The 21094-nt window shown below is 34.9% G+C and overlaps 2 protein-coding genes across 2 annotated transcripts in view; one reads left to right on the forward strand and one right to left on the reverse strand.

Moving 5' to 3' along the window:
• Positions 1-21094, reverse strand: part of LOC133190840 (sialin-like) — a 142318-nt gene that overhangs the window by 120458 nt on the left and 766 nt on the right. The window lies entirely within an intron of this gene.
• LOC133181391 (uncharacterized) lies at positions 9030-20184 on the forward strand. Its single transcript, XM_061315907.1, has 4 exons — positions 9030-9084; positions 17131-17189; positions 17271-19191; positions 19847-20184. Exons 1-4 carry the CDS (start codon positions 9030-9032, stop codon positions 20182-20184), a joined length of 2373 nt encoding a protein of 790 aa, XP_061171891.1.

Raw genomic sequence — 21094 nt, forward strand, 5'->3', positions numbered from 1 at the left:
TTATATGTAGCGACTCAAAGTATTTGATAAGGATCAAATTATGCAAGATCAAGAACGCTTAAGTATGTGATGTATCATAACGTAATGTGTATATATTGCATACATTGAAAACTTCCAAATATATCCTTAAAATCGTTTTTAATGATACATAATAATAATTTTTTTTTTATTTTAGTATCAAATATTGACTCTAATTTATGTGGATCTATTTGAACGTACTCACGTACTCTTCATTTTGAAGATCATATATATATATATATATATATATATATATATATATATATATATATATATATATATATATATATATATATATATATATATATATATATATATATATATATATATATATATATATATTAAACGAGTCCATGGGTCATAAAAACGAGAGATGACTGACTGAAAACACTATGCGAAATTTTCTTCGTCCTAAAAATAAAATTCATAGGAAAAAATGAGGAAAAATATTTTGCACATTTCACGTCTTCCAAACTCATCGGTTTGAAGACAAGTTCATTTTTCAAGTAAAAGGGTCGGTTGCAGCTGGAAAATACTTGACAAGCATCAAAGAAAGAAAGAAACATGCATACATACATGTACATACAATGTAACGTACATATATACACATAAAAATACAAAACAAGCAAAACAAAACACAAACAAACAAACAAAAACAAACAAACAAACAAAGTTTACAAACAAAAACGAATAAACAAAATATTGTATACATGTAAACAAAACAAAAACCAACAACAACGACAAATAAACATAAAGAAAACTGCATGCCCAAATTCAAACAAGAGACCGAACCTTGTAAAGGATCCATAGAATTATATAATATTGATAGTGGAAGATATCTTGCTAACATAAATAAGAGAAAAATTTAATTCTAAAATATTTTATTCCATTCATGATGATTTGGAGGGGGAGGGGCATTATATATGGTCCTCATATCAGTGTCCAAATGATTATTTAATTGAACATGACTATGAATGAATACCTTAATTGCCATCGGGCAAGTTAAAAGTATTTACAAAGTTCCATGGGTATGACATAATATAATTATATAGAAGAAGGCAATGTAACAGCAGTGAAATGGTAGGGAATCAAGGCCAAAAACTCCCTTGAATGTAATCTACAAATATTTTCCCACTACTTACTATGTCATTAACTACATATCTTAAACATTAGCATAAAAACTACTCTGGTACACTGGGTATAATCATTGCACTGTAGCTTGACCTCTCCTGATCAGTTTAAAGAGAACATTTAAAAGTACATATACATATAAGGTATTTTTTGTCTAATATTTATTTATTTTAATTTTTTACAAGTCTACGTGACCATTAACAAGTATATTACGATATTTTTTTTTCTATATAATAAAAAGTCCTGTATTATTCTTTTATTCGAGTGACCTATCAAATATAATTTAAAGTTATTTATTTATAAGTAAATAATCAAAGGGGGATAAATTCTATCAAACAGCAAAATCAATCGAGCCATCCCTAGCACCAGACCCCTGACTTAGGGTCATGAATTTCATAAGCCTGGTAGAAACACCCTTATTCCTTACAACCCTCTACTTGGCCTGTTCATTCAAAGAAGAGTTATAGCGAAGGAAATTTTTAAAGAATTAATGGATTTTCAAAATATAGACAATGGGACCCCGCCTTAACACCAGAACCCCAGACCCAGGGAGTTGAAATTCACAAATTGGGTTGAGGGATCACATAACGATGAACTTACCTTGTATGTTAAATACCCAAGAACAGAGAAGAAGATTTTCAAACATGCAAAGCATTTTCGCTGTATGATCAAATGAGCCCAGGCGTAACACCGGAATCTCTGGTCTAGGGTCCATAAATTTCACAATTTTGAAAGTAGATTTTTCAAAAATTTAAGAATTTTCTCTCCATGATCAATAGAGCCCCACCTTAACATAAGAACCCCTGACGTGGGGCTATGAATTTCACAAGTGTGGTAGAGAGCTCATTGCTTATTTTGATAATGCTAACAGTTCCACTGCTTGATGTCCAGGAGTAAAGAAAAATGTTGAAGATTGCATTTATGGTGATGGTATTTAGCCCAATCCTTAGGTCCCGTGTTGGGGTTCTTTAGACATGAAATTCACAATCTTGTTCCTTTCAATCCAAAGATGCTATACATGTATACCATAATTGGTTGAAATCGGTTTTGGTGGTAAAAGAGAAGATGCAAGCGTTCAAAAGTTTACAACTGACGCACGACGGACGGCGACGAACAAGAACAGGTAGCAATAGTTCACCATAGGGACCTTAGTTATGGTGAAAAATACGCTTTTGTTGTTGTTATTGTTGTTTTTTGTTTGTTGTCTCTTGTTTTTGTATGTTTTTTTCTTGTATTTTGGGGGGGGGGGGGGTGAGGTTATTTATTTGTTTTTTTTTTTGGGGGGGGGGGTATAATGACACATCTTCTAGTTTTACCATACATGTACATTTATTTTGAGACATGGCGACAACTCTTGAAGGCTTGTAAAAAGTATTATTAGTATAAAACTTTTATGTTTAAATTAATAAAGTTATTACTGTAATCAATGTGTCATGATGTACATTTTGAATTTACTAGGAATGCAAAATTTACAACATGTCATGTTGTAAATTTTGCATTTACCTCCCCCTAGTAAATTCAAAATTTACGGCATGACAAATATGAGAGAATCGTCTCTATTATATTTAAAACTATTACTAACGTGGTGATGAAAATTTGCCTTTACAGATAAATAACAGTATTTTTGCTGCTGTTCATAAATTTATTGACGAAACGTGTAGATTTTCTTAGTTGATATGTTAAATTTTAGTTGTATCATTTATATTATTTTTCTTTAATTTGCATGACATATTGTATTATATAAGGAGAGGAAATAGTAAGTTATTTTAGAACTTGTTTCCAATCCTTTTGAGTTAATCAATAAAATATGTTCAAAACAAAGACAGAGAATCGTGTAATTAAGAAGGTTTATACATGTATACACTGTATTTGAAGCTCTTGCGCTAAGATGTACAATGTAATACAATGTACATGTAAATATATTAGACATACTCACATACCTCTTCGCACTTAGTAGAATGTTGTAAATATAAATAAATAAAACTGATCATCTATTTTTGACAAAGCTTTATAGATAATAATGTATCATATAATAAATTGTGCCACGCAAGATTGTCTTCTGTCCTCGAGAGATCCCGACTGTAATTAACAAAGATCACCAACAAAATGGCCATTAAAACTCATTCATTATTGGATATATGTATTCCGGTAAATTATATTGTTACATGATGGGGTTAAGCCGGGATCACTCACATGGCAGACGAAAGACACACACCACAGGGACTAACACTTTCGAGAATTTTTCACTCATATGGAGACGCCACCATTGAGCAGTGAGGGATCTTTTTCGTGCCAGCACCTACTGCGACACGGACCTCGGTTTATACGGTATCACCCGAAGGACCGGTCTCCACGTCCCACAGTGGGATTCGAACCCGCGACGTACATGTATATAAGGATCAACTCCTTACTCCGCGACTCTAGAGCAAATTTACTCTGTGTTTTAATCTGATCCCATTTTTTTAAAGTTACTGGTGATCAATTTTTAAAGGCAATGGTATGGTCCAAATTTCAACAGTTCAAAATATTTAAATTTAAGTTTTAAAATAGAGCGTTGCTATTGAAATTATAGGAAAAACATGTTTAAAAACTTGAGAAATATTTTGCTACCTTGGATTCGTACCCTTGTCTGTACATGTAGATTCCCTAAACATTTGACCGATATTATGAGTAATTAACCTGACTTTCAATTTCTGACTAGGTAGTACCACACAATCTCTAATTGGATGCATGATATTACTATAAAATCAACAAATCTGAACAATTTCTCTTCTTGGTAGCCATAGCAACAGTGCTATTCTCTTCATCAAACTTTATCAATATATGATATTCAACTTTAGTTCTATAAGTACAATTCAAGCTATAAGTCAAATAATATGTTTCTTGATTGAATGGTAACTAAATTTCTAAATCAGCAAAAAACTATCGCTATAAACCACTGATACGTTGTTTTCATGGTTACACCACTATGTAGCAATTAATCCCATTTTTAGCTCTACTGGTCAGAGACCAGAAGAGCTTATGCGATAGTAAGGTGTCTGTCGTCCGTCTATCTGTCTGTCTGTCTGTCTGTCCGTCTGTCTGTAAACAATTTTTCAAAACGCTACTCCTCCTACAGTTTTGGTCTGATTTCAATATAACTTGGCACACAAGTAGACTACACTAAGATACATAAATTAGTGCATCGGTTTTTGATTTGGATGAACGGTGTTGCCATGGTTACTAAAAATAGAAATTTCTGTGAAATTCTTATAAAACGCTACTCCTCCTACAGTTTTGGTCTGATTTCAATATAACTTGGCACACAAGTAGACTACACTAAGATACATAATTTAGTGCATCGGTTTTTGATTTCAATGAACGGTGTCGTCATGGTTACTAAAAATAGAATTTTCTGTGAAATTCCTATAAAACGCTACTCCTCCTACAGTTTTGGTCTGATTTCAGTATAACTTGGCACACAAGTAGACTACACTAAGATACATAATTTAGTGCATCGGTTTTTGATTTCGATGAATGGTGTTGCCATGGTTACTAAAAATAGAAATTTCTGTGAAATTCCTTTAAAACGTTACCTCTCCTACAGTTTTGGTCTGATTACAGTCTAATTTGGCACACAATAAGAATACACTAAGATACATAATATGTATTTTGGTTTTTGATTTCAGTGAATGGTGTTGTCATGGTTACTAAAAATAGAAATTTCTGTGAAATACTTTCAAAAAGCTACTCCTCCTACAGTTTTCGTTTGATTTCAATTTAATTTGGCACAGAAGTAGACTACATTAAGATACATAATTCTATTTATTGTTTCTTGTTGCAAAGTTTTAAATCCAAGTGCTACTTTTCCTTTGTTATACGTACAGACCAGTAGAGCTACAGTCTCATCAGAGACTTCTGGTTTATGCTGTCACTTTGAAGTGAAAGTCACGGGTATTTCGGATGAGACCTTAAAAACCGAGGCCCCTGTCACGCCATGCGTTGGCACGATAAAGATCCCTTACTGCTCAATGACCCTGAGCAAAGGTCTGAATTTGAAGCCCTGCACCGGTACATGGTGACGTCTTTATATGTACATGTGAAAAATGGGACGTAGAACAACATTCAATCAATATAAATCTTATGCTGTGTAAATAAGGTCATAACAATGCATATTTGCCGTCTTGAATTTCAATATTTTTCCTTAAGAAAGCAACATTAACCAAAACTTGGCAACAATTTTTTGTGTGGCTACACTCTATTACCATGGCAACAATGAAAGTTTATTTTTATAATGATATTGCCAATAACATATTTCTTGAGGTCAATTTTTTTTCTTGTACTGTTGATTGAGTTTGATCATGTTAGACCTATCATTAGAAAATATTAAGCGTTTTTCAGTTTTTTATCCCCCGCTTTCATTGAAAGTGGGAGATATTAATTAATTATCTGTCTGTCTGTCTGTGATTCTGTCTCTTTGTAACACCTTCGTTTCTTGACTATATCTCGAAAAGCTTTTGAACTTTTGCAATGAAATATTATATCACAACCGCCTATGGCCTAAAGAAGAGCCTTCTGATTTTGAAGTCAAAAGGTCAAAGGCCAGAAATTCATGCATTCTGTATGTGTGTAACACTTTTGTTTCCAGAAGATATCTCAAAAAGTCTTAGAGCTTTTACATTGAAATTTCATATCACAACTTTCTAAGGTCTAAAGATGACCCTATTAATTTTGAGGTCAGAAGGTCAAGGTCATAAAATCATACATTGCAAGGAACAATTTCCAGATGATTATTTCAGTTTTATTTGAGCTTTATTCAATGAAATTTGTGTCCCAATTCACTGTGGTCTAAAAATGACTATTGTTGATTTTGATATGAAAAGGTCAAAGGTCAAGATAAGAAATTAATACATTCTGTATGTATGTAATACTTTCGTTTGCGGACAATATCTCAAAAAGCCTTTTAGATTTTGCAATGAAATTTTTTATAACAAAATTCTCAATGACCTTTAAAAGATCCCTCCTAATTTTTAGGTCAAAAAGTGAAATGTCAAGGTCAGAAATTTATTTATTGCCGGAAATGGTTTACAGATGATTACTTTAGTTTTCTTTGAGCCTTTTCAGTTAAGTTATGTATCATAACTCCTGGTGTCTTTAAAAAGACTCCTATATATTATTAGGTCAAAAGGTCAAAAGTCAAGTTCAGAAATTCATACAATGCAAAAACTATCTCCGGATGATAATAGTTTTCCTTGTTTTTTTAAAATACAGTTCTATATCATAACCCTCAATGAATTAAAGAAGACTCCTTTGATTGCTAAGGTCAAAAGATCTTGGTGAAAAATTCATATCTTGCATAAAATGGTTTAGTGGTAATAACTAGTTCTCTGCGACATCCAGTTGAAAAAGAGATGGTCATTCTTATACAATTTATTTGAAAGATGACCAGATTTATGTGACTTATAAAGAAACATTGCAATTTTTACTTTATGTTATTATGCCCCCGTATCGAAGATTCGGGGGTTTATAGTTTTTGCCCTGTCCGTCTGTCTGTCTGTCTGTCTGTCTGTCTGTTTGTACACAAAAACTTTAACCTTGCCCATAACTTTTGATTGGTTGGAGCTATGGCTTTCATATTTCACATGTGTATTTCTTGTGACAAGACCTTTCTTTGGGTACCACCATATTTGACCTTTTGACCTTGGAGTTTGACCCAGTTTGGCAAATTTTTTCCAATCTTTAACCTTGGCCATAACGTTTGAACGGTTAGTGCTAGGGCTTTCACACTTCACGTGTGTAATCCTTGTGACAAGACCTTCCTTTGGATACTAACAACTTTGACTCTTTGACCTTGACCTACGTTTGAAAAAACTTTAACCTTGGCCATAATTTTGAACGGTTGGTGCTTGGGCTTTCATATTTCACATGTAAACTTCTTGTGACAAGACCTTTCTTTGGATACCAACAACTTTTACCCTTTGACCTTGACCGTAGAGTTCGACCTACATTTGAAAAAAACTTTAACCGTGGCCATAACTTTTGAATGATTGGTGCTTCGGCTTTCATATTTCACCTGTGTATTTCTTGGGAGAAGGCCTTTCCTTGGGCACCATTAATTTTGACCATTTGACCTTGACCTTGATGTTTGACATACTTTTGAAAAAAACGTTAACCTTTTCCATATCTATTCAATGGTTGATGCTGGAGCTTTCATATTCACAGGTACACTGTATATTCCTCGAGACAAGACCTTACTTTGGGTACCAACATATTTGATTTGCATTTGAGAAAGCTTAACCTTTGATATAAGTTGCCATTAGGGGGCATCATTGTTTCACAAACACATCTTGTTTTTCCTATAACCATATTACTAAACATTGTATACATGTATATATATGGAATATAGATATTTTTCTACTATATTTATCATGGTGAAACTGTAATGGAATGGGTAAGAGGAAAGAATCAGTGAGTAAATGTTAAATAAAATCCGCAATGTTTATAAGTATACTTATATTGTCATCTGTATGTTGAAAGGCGGAAAATGAAAATGAAAAAAAAACTCTCGTTCTCTTTGGGAATCTGCAATGAAATTTTATACCTTTAGTCAATATGAAATAGAAAAGACCCCTATGATTTGAAGTAAAAATGTCAAAGACCAAGATAAGAAATTAATATATTGTATACAGGGTTTTCATATGATAATTTTAGTTCTCTGTTTTTGCAATAAAACTTAAGGTGATGAATTTCTTCAACCTATGAAGGACTCATATTGACTTTAAGGCCAAAAGCTGAAAGGTCAAGCTTGACCTTTTTTCTTTCTCTATCTGCATATTTTTTTCAGTTCTTCCACCCTCTTATCTTTTTTCAGTCTAAATGAAGATTCACATTAGCTGAAAAGTTTAATTTTTTAAAAACTTTTTCGGCTTACCATGGCAACCAACATACATAGCAACTAAATTTTATTTATGTTTCTTTCTGGGGTGAATTTTTAATAATGGGCAAGGTTTCATCAAAATCGGTGACCGTGCGGGCCCGAAAGTTGAAGTGATTACAGAGAATAGTTCTTAATCTCTTTAACATCTGCCAAATACAAACTTTGCCTTCAGATTCAATTTACTTGAGGATCTTAACGAATCCAGTTTATGACACATTCTATCCTTTCGTGACGGAAGTATCGACTAGATGCTTCTTGGACAAATTACAGAAATTATTTATACAAGTTAGTAATCCTATAAAAAAAAAGAAAATTGAAATTTTTGAAAATGATCAAGATAGATATTTGATACTTTATACAATGGAGGTTTGGCATGGACAATTGTTTTGTCTGAGAGTGAATCCATCATATTTCTAAAGACTAATGAAATAATGATCAAACTTTAAAAAGACGGGTTATTTATACACTACTCCATGTTTATCCTTGGAATTCTGACTACAAATTTAATGGCTTTTTTCTTGTGATTTTAAATTTTGGATTCATTTACATTTATTTCAATAACACATTTTTAAAATTTCAAGTTTCATTTCTGTTCAGTCTCTTTGAAACATGCAATATTTAACTTGAATTAGGATGTCTATATAATCACGAAATATTTATAATTAATTTATTTGTTACTTTTGGTTTTGTGTATAAAATATTTTTGTCTAGTAATACTAATAATAAATTTTATAGCATTTCCCAAACATATGTAATGAAAATATTTCTTTCAAATCAGAAAGAAATCTGCTACATCGGTTTCCCGTAAGACGAAGTTCCTCTTGGGATTTTTTTTTTCTTGGATAACCTACTAATGAATTTTTGAAGTACATGTATATATAAACTGTCTATTTGAATGAGCCAGAACGGATACTGATCTCTCCACAATCTGTGGTGGAGATATCTGTGTATAGCCCATGTGGATATGATCGACCTGGTTGATATAATCAGTAACTGTAGCTTGGATAGATTGATTGATGGTATGTTGTTTTACGTCCCATTTGATAATTTTTTACTGTTATAGAGACGTCACAATATACCGGTGAAGGGCTTCAAATTTTGACCTATACTCGGCATTCAGGGCCATTGAGCAGTGATGGATCTTTATCATGCCAACTCCTTCCACACGGGACCTTTTTTTAAGGTCTCACCCGAAAGACCCGTGCCTTCACTTCTAGTGCCGGGCACTTGGCGAAGGAACATTGCGTACTTAGGTTTACGACCTAGGTTTGACGAGGCGCAGTGAATGAGAATCAAACATAGGCCTCCCTCTCGAAGCGAACGCCCTACCACTAGGCCACCGTGACCGGTTCCTTGTATAGGAAAACAGGCGAAACTTTCTACGAATGGACCCAAATTGTATGATACGAAAACAACTCCACATATAGTACTATTACTTTCTATTTGATTGCAGTGTGCGGTCTGAATGTCAATTATACAGCCCCGTCTGAAGGCAGATAAAATATGCCACAATATTGAAAGCTGCCGTATTTTCTTTCATCAAAGAAAACTGTTAAACTCATAAAAATGTTTTACAATGCATACACTAATAAAGTGTGCGCTGATTAAATAAATACAACCTCACTGACACGTCATTTTGACTTTTTGTGAAACAATCCTGTGAAAATGAGTTTCAAGCTGAATGTTGGAGTTCTCTCGGAAAAACAAAGTTATAACGAAAGCGCGGGGACTCGGTTTCAGGCTGGTGTTTTGTTTTTTTGTGTGTGTGTGTGTGTGTGTATCGTGTTTTCTTCTGCGTCTCTGATTACGATTATTAAAATTCAAACCGAAAATTGCTGTTATTAGCAGTTTTTAAAAATATCGTATTTCCATGTACATTAAAAAAAACCTAACCTTTCCATGCCAAAAAAGAGAACATTTCTGTTAAAAATGAAAATACGTATAAAAATAACTCCTTTTTATTACATTGTAGTTGCTGTATGATAAAAAAAAATAGTGTCGATTTCATTCATTGTCTTCATATTTTTTCTTTTCTCTCTTTTTTTAAAAATGAAAATCTTGTAGAACTGTTAAATCTCATACGTGATGTATTGGTTTGGGTTGCAAGGACTGCATATGTATACATATCAGCCTGGATAGCTCTGTGGTTAGCGCACCTGTCTATAGAAATGCTGTCCTAGGTTCGATTCCCGCTCCTTCCATAATTTTCCCCCCTTCTCTATTTGGTGCCGTGACCAGGATTTGAGAATGTAGTGGTTAAAGTTGTATGGACTGGGCGTATCGGCCTGGATGGCTCAATGATTGGTAGAACCTGACTAGTAATACAGGGGTCCTGAAGTCGATTCCCGGTCCAGCCATAAATTTTCTCATTACCTGTTACATTAGGGGCCGTATACTTAGGATTATAGAATGTATTGGTTTTTGTTGTTTGTGGACCAGGAATGTCGTCCTTAGTGGCGGTATTTTGAACAATTGACTAGTAATACAGGGGTCCTACGTTCGATTCCCAGTCCATCCAAATTTTCTCCTTTTTCTATTACAGTAAATCAGATCAGCAGCAAATTATCTCCCTGTCGTTCAACAGCATTTCAACCAATGAAATTGACGAAAAATGTTCACATCCAGTCACAAAGGAGAGATAGTGCATAATCCGAAGACTGTACATAAAATACTTCATCTCTATATACCGTCTGCTAAAGCAGGCGATATTAAGACTCGTGTCTAAGATTTTAAAAGGTGTGTTAAGTGAAGGTTATTTCTTGAAGGCCAAGGTCAGTAGGCGATGAGACAGTTAAATGTCCAGGTTGTATCTTCGGAAAACTTGACTGGTTTCAGTATATTGTTACAATTTAAGATGAATCATTACTTTGACTTCATCTTTTTTCTAAAAAAAAAAGGCTGCAGAGTTTGAAATAATTGGGATGAAGATAGCTGGATTTTCACGCATTTAAAACAGTGGGGATTTATTGCATACAACTAAACTGCATGAAAAACGAGATGACTTCAACTTTTCCATCGGCAACTATCCTTATATATGTAGTAACATTCCATTATTAACTGCATGTAGTGTTCACGTTCATGTCTTCCTACTTATTCGATATGCAAGAACATGCTCTGAGTATGATCAATTTTTAAACTAAAAGGGCTACTGACACTTAAGTTAATGTTACAGGAATTTCAACAACCTTTTAAAGTCAGCATTTCGAACATTCATCGGTCGCTATAATGACCTTGTTTGCAAATAGAGCTTATCATTGGGTCTTTTTTTGACTGACAAGTTTGATACTTATTGTTAGGTCATTGTTTTCATACTACGGATTACTTTGTCTACCTGATTAATAGGTAGGGTGTGACCAGTTGATAAGGGATGCTTACTCCTCCTAGACACCTGATTCCACCTCTGTAGTTTCAGGGGTCCGTGTTTTATGCCCAATTCACAAATTTATATTGTTTTTAAGAATTTTGAGATTGTTCAAAGTTCTCATCCTCACGTTTTTCATACAAAACGTGCACACTATTCGAGAGTAATAACATTTTAAAGCTGTCATCTCAAAATGTTCTTTAACAGCGACAATTACTAATTTGGGCTGTTATTTAGTATCCAGGAATATCACTTATTGTGTCTTATTGTGTCATTGGTTTGGTACTTAAATCCTGTTGTTTTGAGGTTTACTTCAAGTGTACCCATGTATATCAAAAAACTTTAAATTAAAGGGAGAATGATTTACAACATTTTACTCAGAAAAAAAGGATTGAATGTCCAGCGATCATACAGTGAAAACGATAAGAAAATGATATTTCTTCGGGAAGGTGGGGTGGGATAAAAACCAGACAGTGAAAAAAAATCTCATTTTGAGTTAAGGAAAATAGAGCAGTCACTCTTTCTTTCTTTTCCTTCAGAAAAAGGTGATTGATACATAATAAAATTGTGGTCAGTGTTCCTTTTGTTTCCTGAAATTGAAGGAGCTTTAAAAATGCTAGTTAATGTGGACAAGAAAAGTGAATATGGAGGATAATACTGTTTATGTTCTATTGATGTACTTCACATTTGAAACTTCAAATGATAATAGAAAAACAATTAATACAGAATTTATATATTTTGCAATATTTGCAAGATGCATGCAAAACATGTATATACGAATCTGCCCCGATAAGGTAGAAAACAAGGTAGATTTCTGTAAGATTTTCATCTCCTCTCTTTGACCTTTAAGACGAAAATAGCCAGTCTTACATAGCACTGGGTAGAACGCTATATCGTGTACGCAACTCCAGATAAGTTCACTTATTTATGACAAATGGTGTCTAGACCTTTTTTCAGTGTGGTTTGCGCGCCCATTCAGTACAGAGATATGAGGAAAGCTTTATATCCACAGGTATATTTTAAATATCACAGCTTCATATAAATTCTAAAAAAAGTTATGCATTTCCTAAATTATGTTCTTTTTAAAAATCAACGTACTTTCAAAATAAGATCTAATAAATTTGAAAACATGCAAGTGTAACGAACATTCAGCATCGAAAGAAAAATCGAATTCTGTCCAAATTTTTAAATCTCTGTCGAATTTTGTTTCCTTGGAACAATGAATATCTTTTAAAATACTTAATATCAATGTTCAAATTTTCCCTTTTTATCTCTTTCATTCAAATTACTTTGAATTAAATCTGCTTCGGTTAACTTTATTTTTGTGAAATCATTTACGCTGCGACAAAACTCCCTTCCTCAATACTGCTGCTGACTGATTTTTATTTGGAACAAATTTATCTAATTATTCCTAAATTTAAAAAAAAAATTATCAGATCTAATTTCAATATTTTAATTAAAAAAAAATCAAGAATATATTTTATATAAATTGAATATAATTAAATGTCAAACATGGTGTTGCTTCTTGGTTTAAAAGGGTGTTTCATGATTTCTTGCCGTGTTCTCAAATTTGGTTTTAAATAGTACTTAATGTATTTCTAATGATTTTTTTTTTTCTGATTTGGATACTACTTTGCATCATTCTGACCACAGTTAATTTTGTTAATGGCAATCTCAGTATACAGCCGCACAACTTCAATATTTTTGATCTGTAGACAGAGACATCGAAATTTTAGCCTGTTTTTATAACATCAAAAATGAAATCATAACATTTTAAAAAATGCTATTTTTCAAGATATAAAATTGTTTCTTTTCTTCTTTATAATACTGTTTTATTTATTTTTTTTAAATATGATTAAAATTAAGGATTTTACAGACAACTGTAATGGGGATAGATTTTATGAAATACTCTGTACCATATTGATGTTAAAGACAGTACCCAGAAATTATACAATATGTGACCTTTAGTACATATAACAAGAAAAAGAATTTTAGACCATTTGTTAAAAAAAAAAAACAGTACATATTGTTGTTTTAAAGGTGCTTGGACACAGATTTGAAGTTAATATTTTCTCAAGTTTTCGGTATAATATCATGACTTATATGTTGCTATAGCATTTCAAACGGAAATAAAATTTAAAAAAACCTTATTTTATCTGGAAATTATTGAAACTACAAATTTCGGGACGCGTTTGTTTGATACATCGTAGCACTTTCATAAAGCAAACTTTATCCTTAATACTTAAGAAAATTAAAATTTTTGTTGTGTATTAATGAAATATATTCAAACTATAATCCGGATAATTCAGAGTAAAAATGTAAGAAAGCAAAACCAACTCACCAGTATTGTCAGTCCATGCTCAGTGATGTGTGCAGAGTTTAACAAATTGAACACACCCCGTGAAATATAAACATTAACAATAACAGAGCTCGTGCCCTGTTTACAAAAACAGTTTACGTTTCACGGGTTTGTTCAATTTGTTCAACTCTGCACACATCACTGAGCACGGACTGACAATACTGGTGAGTTGGTTTTTCTTTTTCACATTTCTACTCTTTATTTTCTGGATTATAGTTTAATATTTTTCATTAATGCACAACAAAATTCCTACTTTTCTTAAGTATTAAAGATAAAGTTTGCTTTGTGAAAGTGCATAGATGTGTCAATCAAACGCGTCCCGAAATTTGTAGTTTCAATAATTTCCAGATAATTTTTTTTTTATTATTATTATTTTTATTTCCGTGTAAGTCATGATATTATACCGAAAATTTTAAAAAATATTAACTTCAAATCTGTGTCCAAGCACCTTTAATGTCTATATTTGTTTATCATGTTACTTTATCAGTTAAAATACAAATTTAATTACAAGATTTTGTACATGTGCGTGTAAGCAATGTGAGTTTCAATCCTGTTGATTTCGTTGTTAAATTGAAATACTGTTCTAATGACAGAAAAAATGAAGGTTTATAAGTTTGTGTTGGAAATTAAAACTATTAAAAAGCAAAATTGCAATTATCGTCGTCCTTTACAAAAATGATTTTTTATGTATTTCTACACATTCTTTAGTGCAGAAATCTCTCTTTTCTTCAGATAAAATTTCTCATTCGGTAGAGCACTCGCTCCGTGATCGGGAGGTCGTGAGTTCAAATCTCGGCCGCGACTGACATAAGTCGATAAAAAATGGGTAGCATCTGTTCCTTCGTAATGCGCTCGGCACTTTAAGTGAAAGTTGCGGGTCCTTTGGATGAGACCTTAAAACTGCCGTGTCACGGCAGGCGTTGGCACGATAAAGAACCCTCACTGCTCAATGGCCCTAAGAGCCGAGTAAAGGTCAAAATTTAAAGCCCTTCACCGTTATATGGTATATGGTCTATATGAGTGAAAAATTCTCGAATGGGACGTAAAACAACATACAATCAATTAATCAATCAGATAAAATTTAATGCGTGCAAATGTAGTTTGTCTTATTGATGATAATGATTCAAGCTACATGTAGAATTATCATTATAAGCGCATATTTACAGCAATATAAATTACAAAAAGTGAAACTCTCTCTCTTTCCCCCCGATTTTTTAAGTGTTGAATTAAGGAATAACTGTCTAATTTTTTGGATTCATGATGTGATCAATCGAGTGGCTTGCGTGATAATTTGCATAAACGCCGAAGGCGTTTATGCATAAAATTATCACGCAAGCCAATCGATTGATCATCGCCATGAATCCAAAAAATCTGACAGTTATTCCTTATATTTACATGCTCCTGATTCTGCAAATTCCCGTGCTAATAGCCCCGCTTCTGTCTCTATTTGTCCCGCCCCGCACGTGATTTTTTTTTAACCGCGCCTATCGATGAACCAGTAGATTTATGTAGAAATAAAGTATTTTTACAATTTGTAATTTTATCTCGGACAAGACATTGGAAATGTAAATATAATGATTAAAAGGATGACTGCACTTTAGGACATGCGAAATTTGCGACAAAATAAACTTTCAAAACAAGCATTTTTCTTTTCATTGCAAGAATGGCCAACATCCAATCTACAACTTTATTTAATTACGGTTAATAAAAGTGTGTATTTACGAAGTTCGAATCTGTTTTCAAAGGCAGGGGTCATCACAATTTCTTGAATCTCCATTCGATAATGAGGACACCCACTTTTTTAATGACTTTATACATAGTCAGCGCATGTTTGTCTATTGTTCTACGTTTAACAGTAGTTGTATATTTGCATAAATAATAATGTGTCAAAAGGAGATTAATAGACAAACATTTGCTCAAGGTTAAAAAGAGAAAAAACTGCTTCTTCTTACATTCGCTCCATGTGTTGTAACCAAGGCTTGTGACATGTTGAATATTATAATTCACCACGTGATTTCTTGCCTCAGGTAACTTTGTGAATACTAAATTCCGTCACATGACTTGTAAGGTAGCATGTTTTGTGCTTACTAGGACATTGTGTTCGAACACGAAGTCATCTGGCACTGATATAAAATCTGCTTTAATTACATTGACGTGCTCCTATTGTTAATTTCGTTTTGAAACCTTTGTCAGTAGTGTATTTGTGCCATACAGAATGGAGAGGGAGATTGGAAAGAGTGATCACGTTCTTTTTTTCAAACATGTCATTGTTATTTATCAAGTCTAATTTTAGACCCATTCTTACAATGTTACAAATGTCTCCACCTCTCATGCACATCTAATGTTCAATCAAGGGCATGTAAGTGTAAATTCACTATATTTGAAAAGCAGTAAGGACAGAAACATTGAATCATTTTATTATATCACAGTATAAAATGATTTTAAGATTTAAATTTGGTTCCAAATTGACAGGATTCTTTCATAAAATTGAAATAAGATTTAGATGTGAAAGCAACAGAAGCAACCGAAAAAGATCCAAAAACAGGCGTTTAGTGCAGTCTTCCTTTCTTACGGCAAAGATATTAAAGTACGTGTTAAATTTATTCACACCTAGTATTTGGCATCCGAGTGTGTGTATTGCCTCAATTTTTTTTCAAGTAGATTTCCATTTCCTTTTTTCTTAAAACAGTTTAATTAGCAAGATTTACACATTCGATATGTTTTATTTAAACTTTGGAATGATTAAGATAAATTGATATTTTTTTTAGGAAAGGGGGAGAGGGGAAAGTCCGGTACCTAATGCAGACCGGAGAGGCCGGGCTGTCTGTAACATTTAAGTTGAAGTGTTGAAGCAGGAGATTTTGAGGGAAGGCGTTATTGAGAATAAGAGAAATAAAAGAATGAGAACAAAATGTTCCCATTTATGAAAAATGCAGTACATTTTCTTCTGTCGTATTCATATGTAAAATATTTGTTTTCTGATCTAACATGCAAGTTTACTTATATATATATGGTAAAAGTGACAGCTCTATTTTTCAGAACATTACATTATATTTAAAAAAAAAAAAAGAAAAAGAAAGAAAAACACTTGCCTAATATCTGTTTTTAATTTTAATCAAATACATGTACAGTATAGGTTTTAACAATACATGTACGTGATACTTTTCTGATTTTTCATTCAGTGAATGAAATAATAGCAACAAAAGACAGTCTCTTTTTTCGTCAAAAAATAAATGATTTTCTAGAAAAGTCGAGCGATATGTTGAATTTACCAGAAGCTCGGCTGTCACCGTAGATAGTCACTCAATATACCTTAAAAGTTAAAACGTGTCTTTTTCACTTCAGAATATTCTGTTGGATTTGAGGGACAAAATAGAGAATACAATTTACACAGCTCCAGCTTTGTATGTAATGTTTTGAAAAAAAAAATGATTTATTTGATCATTCAACTATAAATTTAATTTATTTTATTATTTTTTCAACAGATCCTTAAATATTTATGGGCCCTTGCTTTAACTCGCACTTTCCAACCATGTTTGTCACAAGTGCCATTAGCAAATCCAGGACTCTCATCTTTTAACAGTGGTTTTCTAAACGATGGGTTTGTTTCTGGAATCGGCAGTGTAGGTGGCAGTACATTAGGTATTCCAAGTTTCAGTACATCTGGAGCAGGAACAGGACTTCCCATTGCAACGGGAGGATTTACTACAGTAGGTGGGCCTGGCGTGGGACTAGTGGATGGAAGTCTTGGGACAGGTGGTGTAATTGGTGGAGGTGATCTAGGAACCGGTGGATTAGGAGGAACTACATTTGTTGGAGGACCTGGCAGTGGTTTAGGAGGGGCTGGCGGGGTAGTGCCTTCCTTCGTCGGAGGAGTCGATGGATTTGGAGGAGCTGGTGATGGTTTCACTTTTGTTGGCAGTGGAGGAGGTGCTGGAGCTCCCGGAGCCGGTGCCACATTTTTTGGAGGTAGTGGTTTAGGAACTGGCGGCGGATTGCCTTCTTTTGGGGGAGGAGTTGATGGATTTGGAGGACCTGGAGGTGGATTCACTTTCGTTGGCGGTGGAGGAGCTGTTGGGGCTCCTGGGGACGGTGCTGCATTTGTCGGAGGTGGTGGCTTAGGAGGAGCTGGAGGCGGATTTCCTTCTTTTGGCGGAGGAGTTGATGGATTTGGTGGACCTGGCGATGGATTTACATTCGTTGGGGGAGGAGGTGGTGTTGGGGCTCCTGGTGCCCCTGTACAAGTTATTGATGCTGGAACGGGGGGATTTGGTGGAACTGGTGGATTAGGAGGAGTTGATTTTGTTGGCAGTGGAGATGGCTTTGGAGGACCTGGCACCATTATCAACGGAGGTGCCACTGGTTTTGGAGGACCTGGAGGAGGTGGAGCAGTACCAGGTATTGCAGTTGGAGGTGGTCCTGGAATAGGAGGCCTAGGGGACGTCACTATTCTAAACGGTCAAGGAGGAGCTTTGGGCACAGGTGGGACTTTTGTAGGACCGGATCCCTTTCCTGAAGGTGGAGTTGGTCTAGGCACAGGGGGGACTATAGGCGCAGGCGGTACAGGGTTACCAGCCGGTAGCTTTGTAGGTCCAGAACCAATAATACCCACCACATCTGTAGTAACAGTTTCTCCAGGAGGCATCGGAGGTGGATTAGGAGTAGGAGGGAGTCTTGGTGGAATTACCAGTGGACTTGGAGGGGGAGGGGGATTAGGTGGATTTGGTAGTCTCGGTGGAATCGGAGGACTGGGTGGTGGGGGTGGACTTGGAGGTGGGAGTCTGGGAATTAACAATTTTGGAGGTGGGGTATTTGGTGGTGGACTAGGAGGCGGGGGATTAGGTGGTGGGTTGGGAGGTGGAGGATTAGGTGGTGGGCTGGGAGGTGGGGGGTTAGGTGGTGGGCTAGGAGGTGGAGGATTAGGTGGTGGACTGGGAGGTGGGGGATTAGGTGGTGGGCTGGGAGGTGGAGGATTAGGTGGTGGGCTGGGAGGTGGAGGGTTAGGTGGTGGGCTGGGAGGTGGAGGATTAGGTGGTGGGCTGGGAGGTGGAGGGTTAAGTGGTGGACTGGGAGGTGGAGGATTAGGAGGACTAGGTGGTGGTGGATTAGGTGGTGGACTGGGAGGTGGTGGATTAGGGGGACTAGGTGGTGGTGGATTAGGTGGGTTTGGGGGTGGAGGATTAGGGGGACTAGGTGGTGGTGGATTAGGGGGGCTGGGAGGCGGATTAGGTGGTGGATTAGGGGGGTTGGGTGGCGGCTTGTATGGTGGGGGGTTAGGTGGGCTTGGAGGGGCCCTTGCTGGATCTGGAGGGGCATTTGGCGCATTAGCTGGAGGGGGTGGAGGATGGTGGTACTCTTTTACACAGAGTGCTTTTTTCCCTTTTGCGGTAGCTGCTGCAGTAATCGGTAAGTTTTTAGAAAGCGCTTCATGAACCTTGCTATATATATATATATATATATATATATATATATATATATATATATATATATATATATATATATATATAAAACCCCTTTTTAAAAAAAAAAAATCGGTAAGTTTTTGAAAGCGCTTTTAAGAAAAGCTCTCACAAAAAATAAACTTAAAAAAAGATTATTACTGTTGAAAGTAAATCTACTGTAAACCAGCTATTATTCATGACATCTTTTATTCGTGATTTTTAAGTTTGAAATCCATCCACAACTATTTATTTTCGTGACTGTGAAAACATTCTACATAAAATCAAGGTGAATCATTAGATCGAGACGAGAAATATTCGCGAGTAAAAGGTCGCAAAACTCGCAGATATTTCTCGCTTGCTAATAAAAATTGGTTTATATAAGAAAAATGAATATGTTTTGCAAATAAAGTTTAGATTTTTCCAGGATTTCATATTTATACTAATAATATTCTATAAAGAGAAAAAGGGACGTCAAAAGGTGATCATAATCATATAAAATCCCAAAAGTGAATGTTTTAGCAAGTGTCGTAAGAACTCAAATTTCCCAGAGCACATTTGTATAAAACACAATTCCTCCTTTAATTTTTTTATTTTCAAAATTAAGATTCTTTCTTTTTAAGCTGCTGGACAAGCCGCGAGTGGAAGCGGAGGAGGTTTCTTTGGACTCTTTGGGGGAGGAAGCAGCGGTAGCGCTGCCTCTTCGTCCGCAGCGGCAGGTGGCAGTGCATTTGTAGCCGCAACTCCGGCACCTGTAAGCAGTCTGTGTCCATCACGAAGAAATCCTGTTGCTTGTGCATGGTGTAACACAAATGGACCAACGAAAGCAACCTGCGATGCCAATGCAAATGGTGCAAATGGTAATGACGACCCTGTAAACTCTGCCACCGACAGTTCTGGTGATGACTGCTTGTGGTATAGTGATACAAACATATGTCTGAATGACGAGGGAACCACTTAAAATCCTCCAGAATGTTTCTTATAAAGAAACTGAAATGTGTCGTGTCGTAGTTTCATCATCGGGTATCTTTTGTGGATAATAATAAAGTCACGATTTTGAAGAATTTATGATCCCATGCATTTTAATTTATTTGAACAAGATCCTATCTGCAAGTAAATTTTAACTCGACAAGACAAGAAGTCTTTCTGTATATCAATTTGACCACAGGCTACAACAGCATATATATAACTTGATTGGTGGAACACTAACTATCTTCCTAAACCTCTTCCACATTCAATACAATCAGAATGTTAAAACGAATTATGCTTCATTAAAGATGTATTCACTTACGAAAGCCTATTAGGATCAATCTATGGGTGAAAAAAAAATTAAACGCAAAAAGAGCAAATTATTTGCATGGGTAAAATGAGCAATAAGCCTTCAACCAAAATTATGAAATCAATGACCCTTGGTCCAGGTGACTAGCATGAGGGAAAGACTAAGTTGGTTCAACTTGAAAATATAATATATAATAACTACAATCTGTATAAATTATTATCGAAGATTCGGGGGCATATAGTTTTTGCCCTCTCTCTCCGTCTGTTTGTCCGCTAAATCTTTAACCTTGCCCATAACTTTTGGTTGGTTGGAGGCATGACTTTCACATTTCACATGTGTATTCCTTGTGACCTTTCTTTGGGTACCATCATATTTGACCTTGACGTTTGATCCACTTTTGAAAAATTTTATGAGACTTTAACCTTGACAATAATTTTTGAACCGTTGGTGCTTGGGCTTTCAAACTTCACATGTGTATTTCTTGTGTCAAGACCTTTCTTTGGATACCAACAATTTTGACCCTTTGACCTTGACCCTCGAGTTTTACCTACTTTTTCAAATAAACTTTAACTTTGGCCATAACTTTTAAACA

This window comes from Saccostrea echinata, unplaced genomic scaffold (genome assembly GCF_033153115.1).
Source record: "Saccostrea echinata isolate AGI-Se365-2 ecotype Australia unplaced genomic scaffold, CSIRO_AGI_Sech_v1 ptg000001l, whole genome shotgun sequence".
Taxonomy (NCBI): domain Eukaryota; kingdom Metazoa; phylum Mollusca; class Bivalvia; order Ostreida; family Ostreidae; genus Saccostrea; species Saccostrea echinata.

Excerpts from the sequence above, each read along its gene's own strand:
- LOC133181391 (XM_061315907.1), top strand. The coding sequence starts at position 9,030 with ATGATCGACCTGGTTGATATAATCAGTAACTGTAGCTTGGATAGATTG. Across the intron at positions 17,190-17,270 it reads ATTTACACAGCTCCAGCTTT|ATCCTTAAATATTTATGGGC; the intron begins GTATGTAATGTT and ends TTTTTTCAACAG. Across the intron at positions 19,192-19,846 it reads GGTAGCTGCTGCAGTAATCG|CTGCTGGACAAGCCGCGAGT; the intron begins GTAAGTTTTTAG and ends TTTCTTTTTAAG.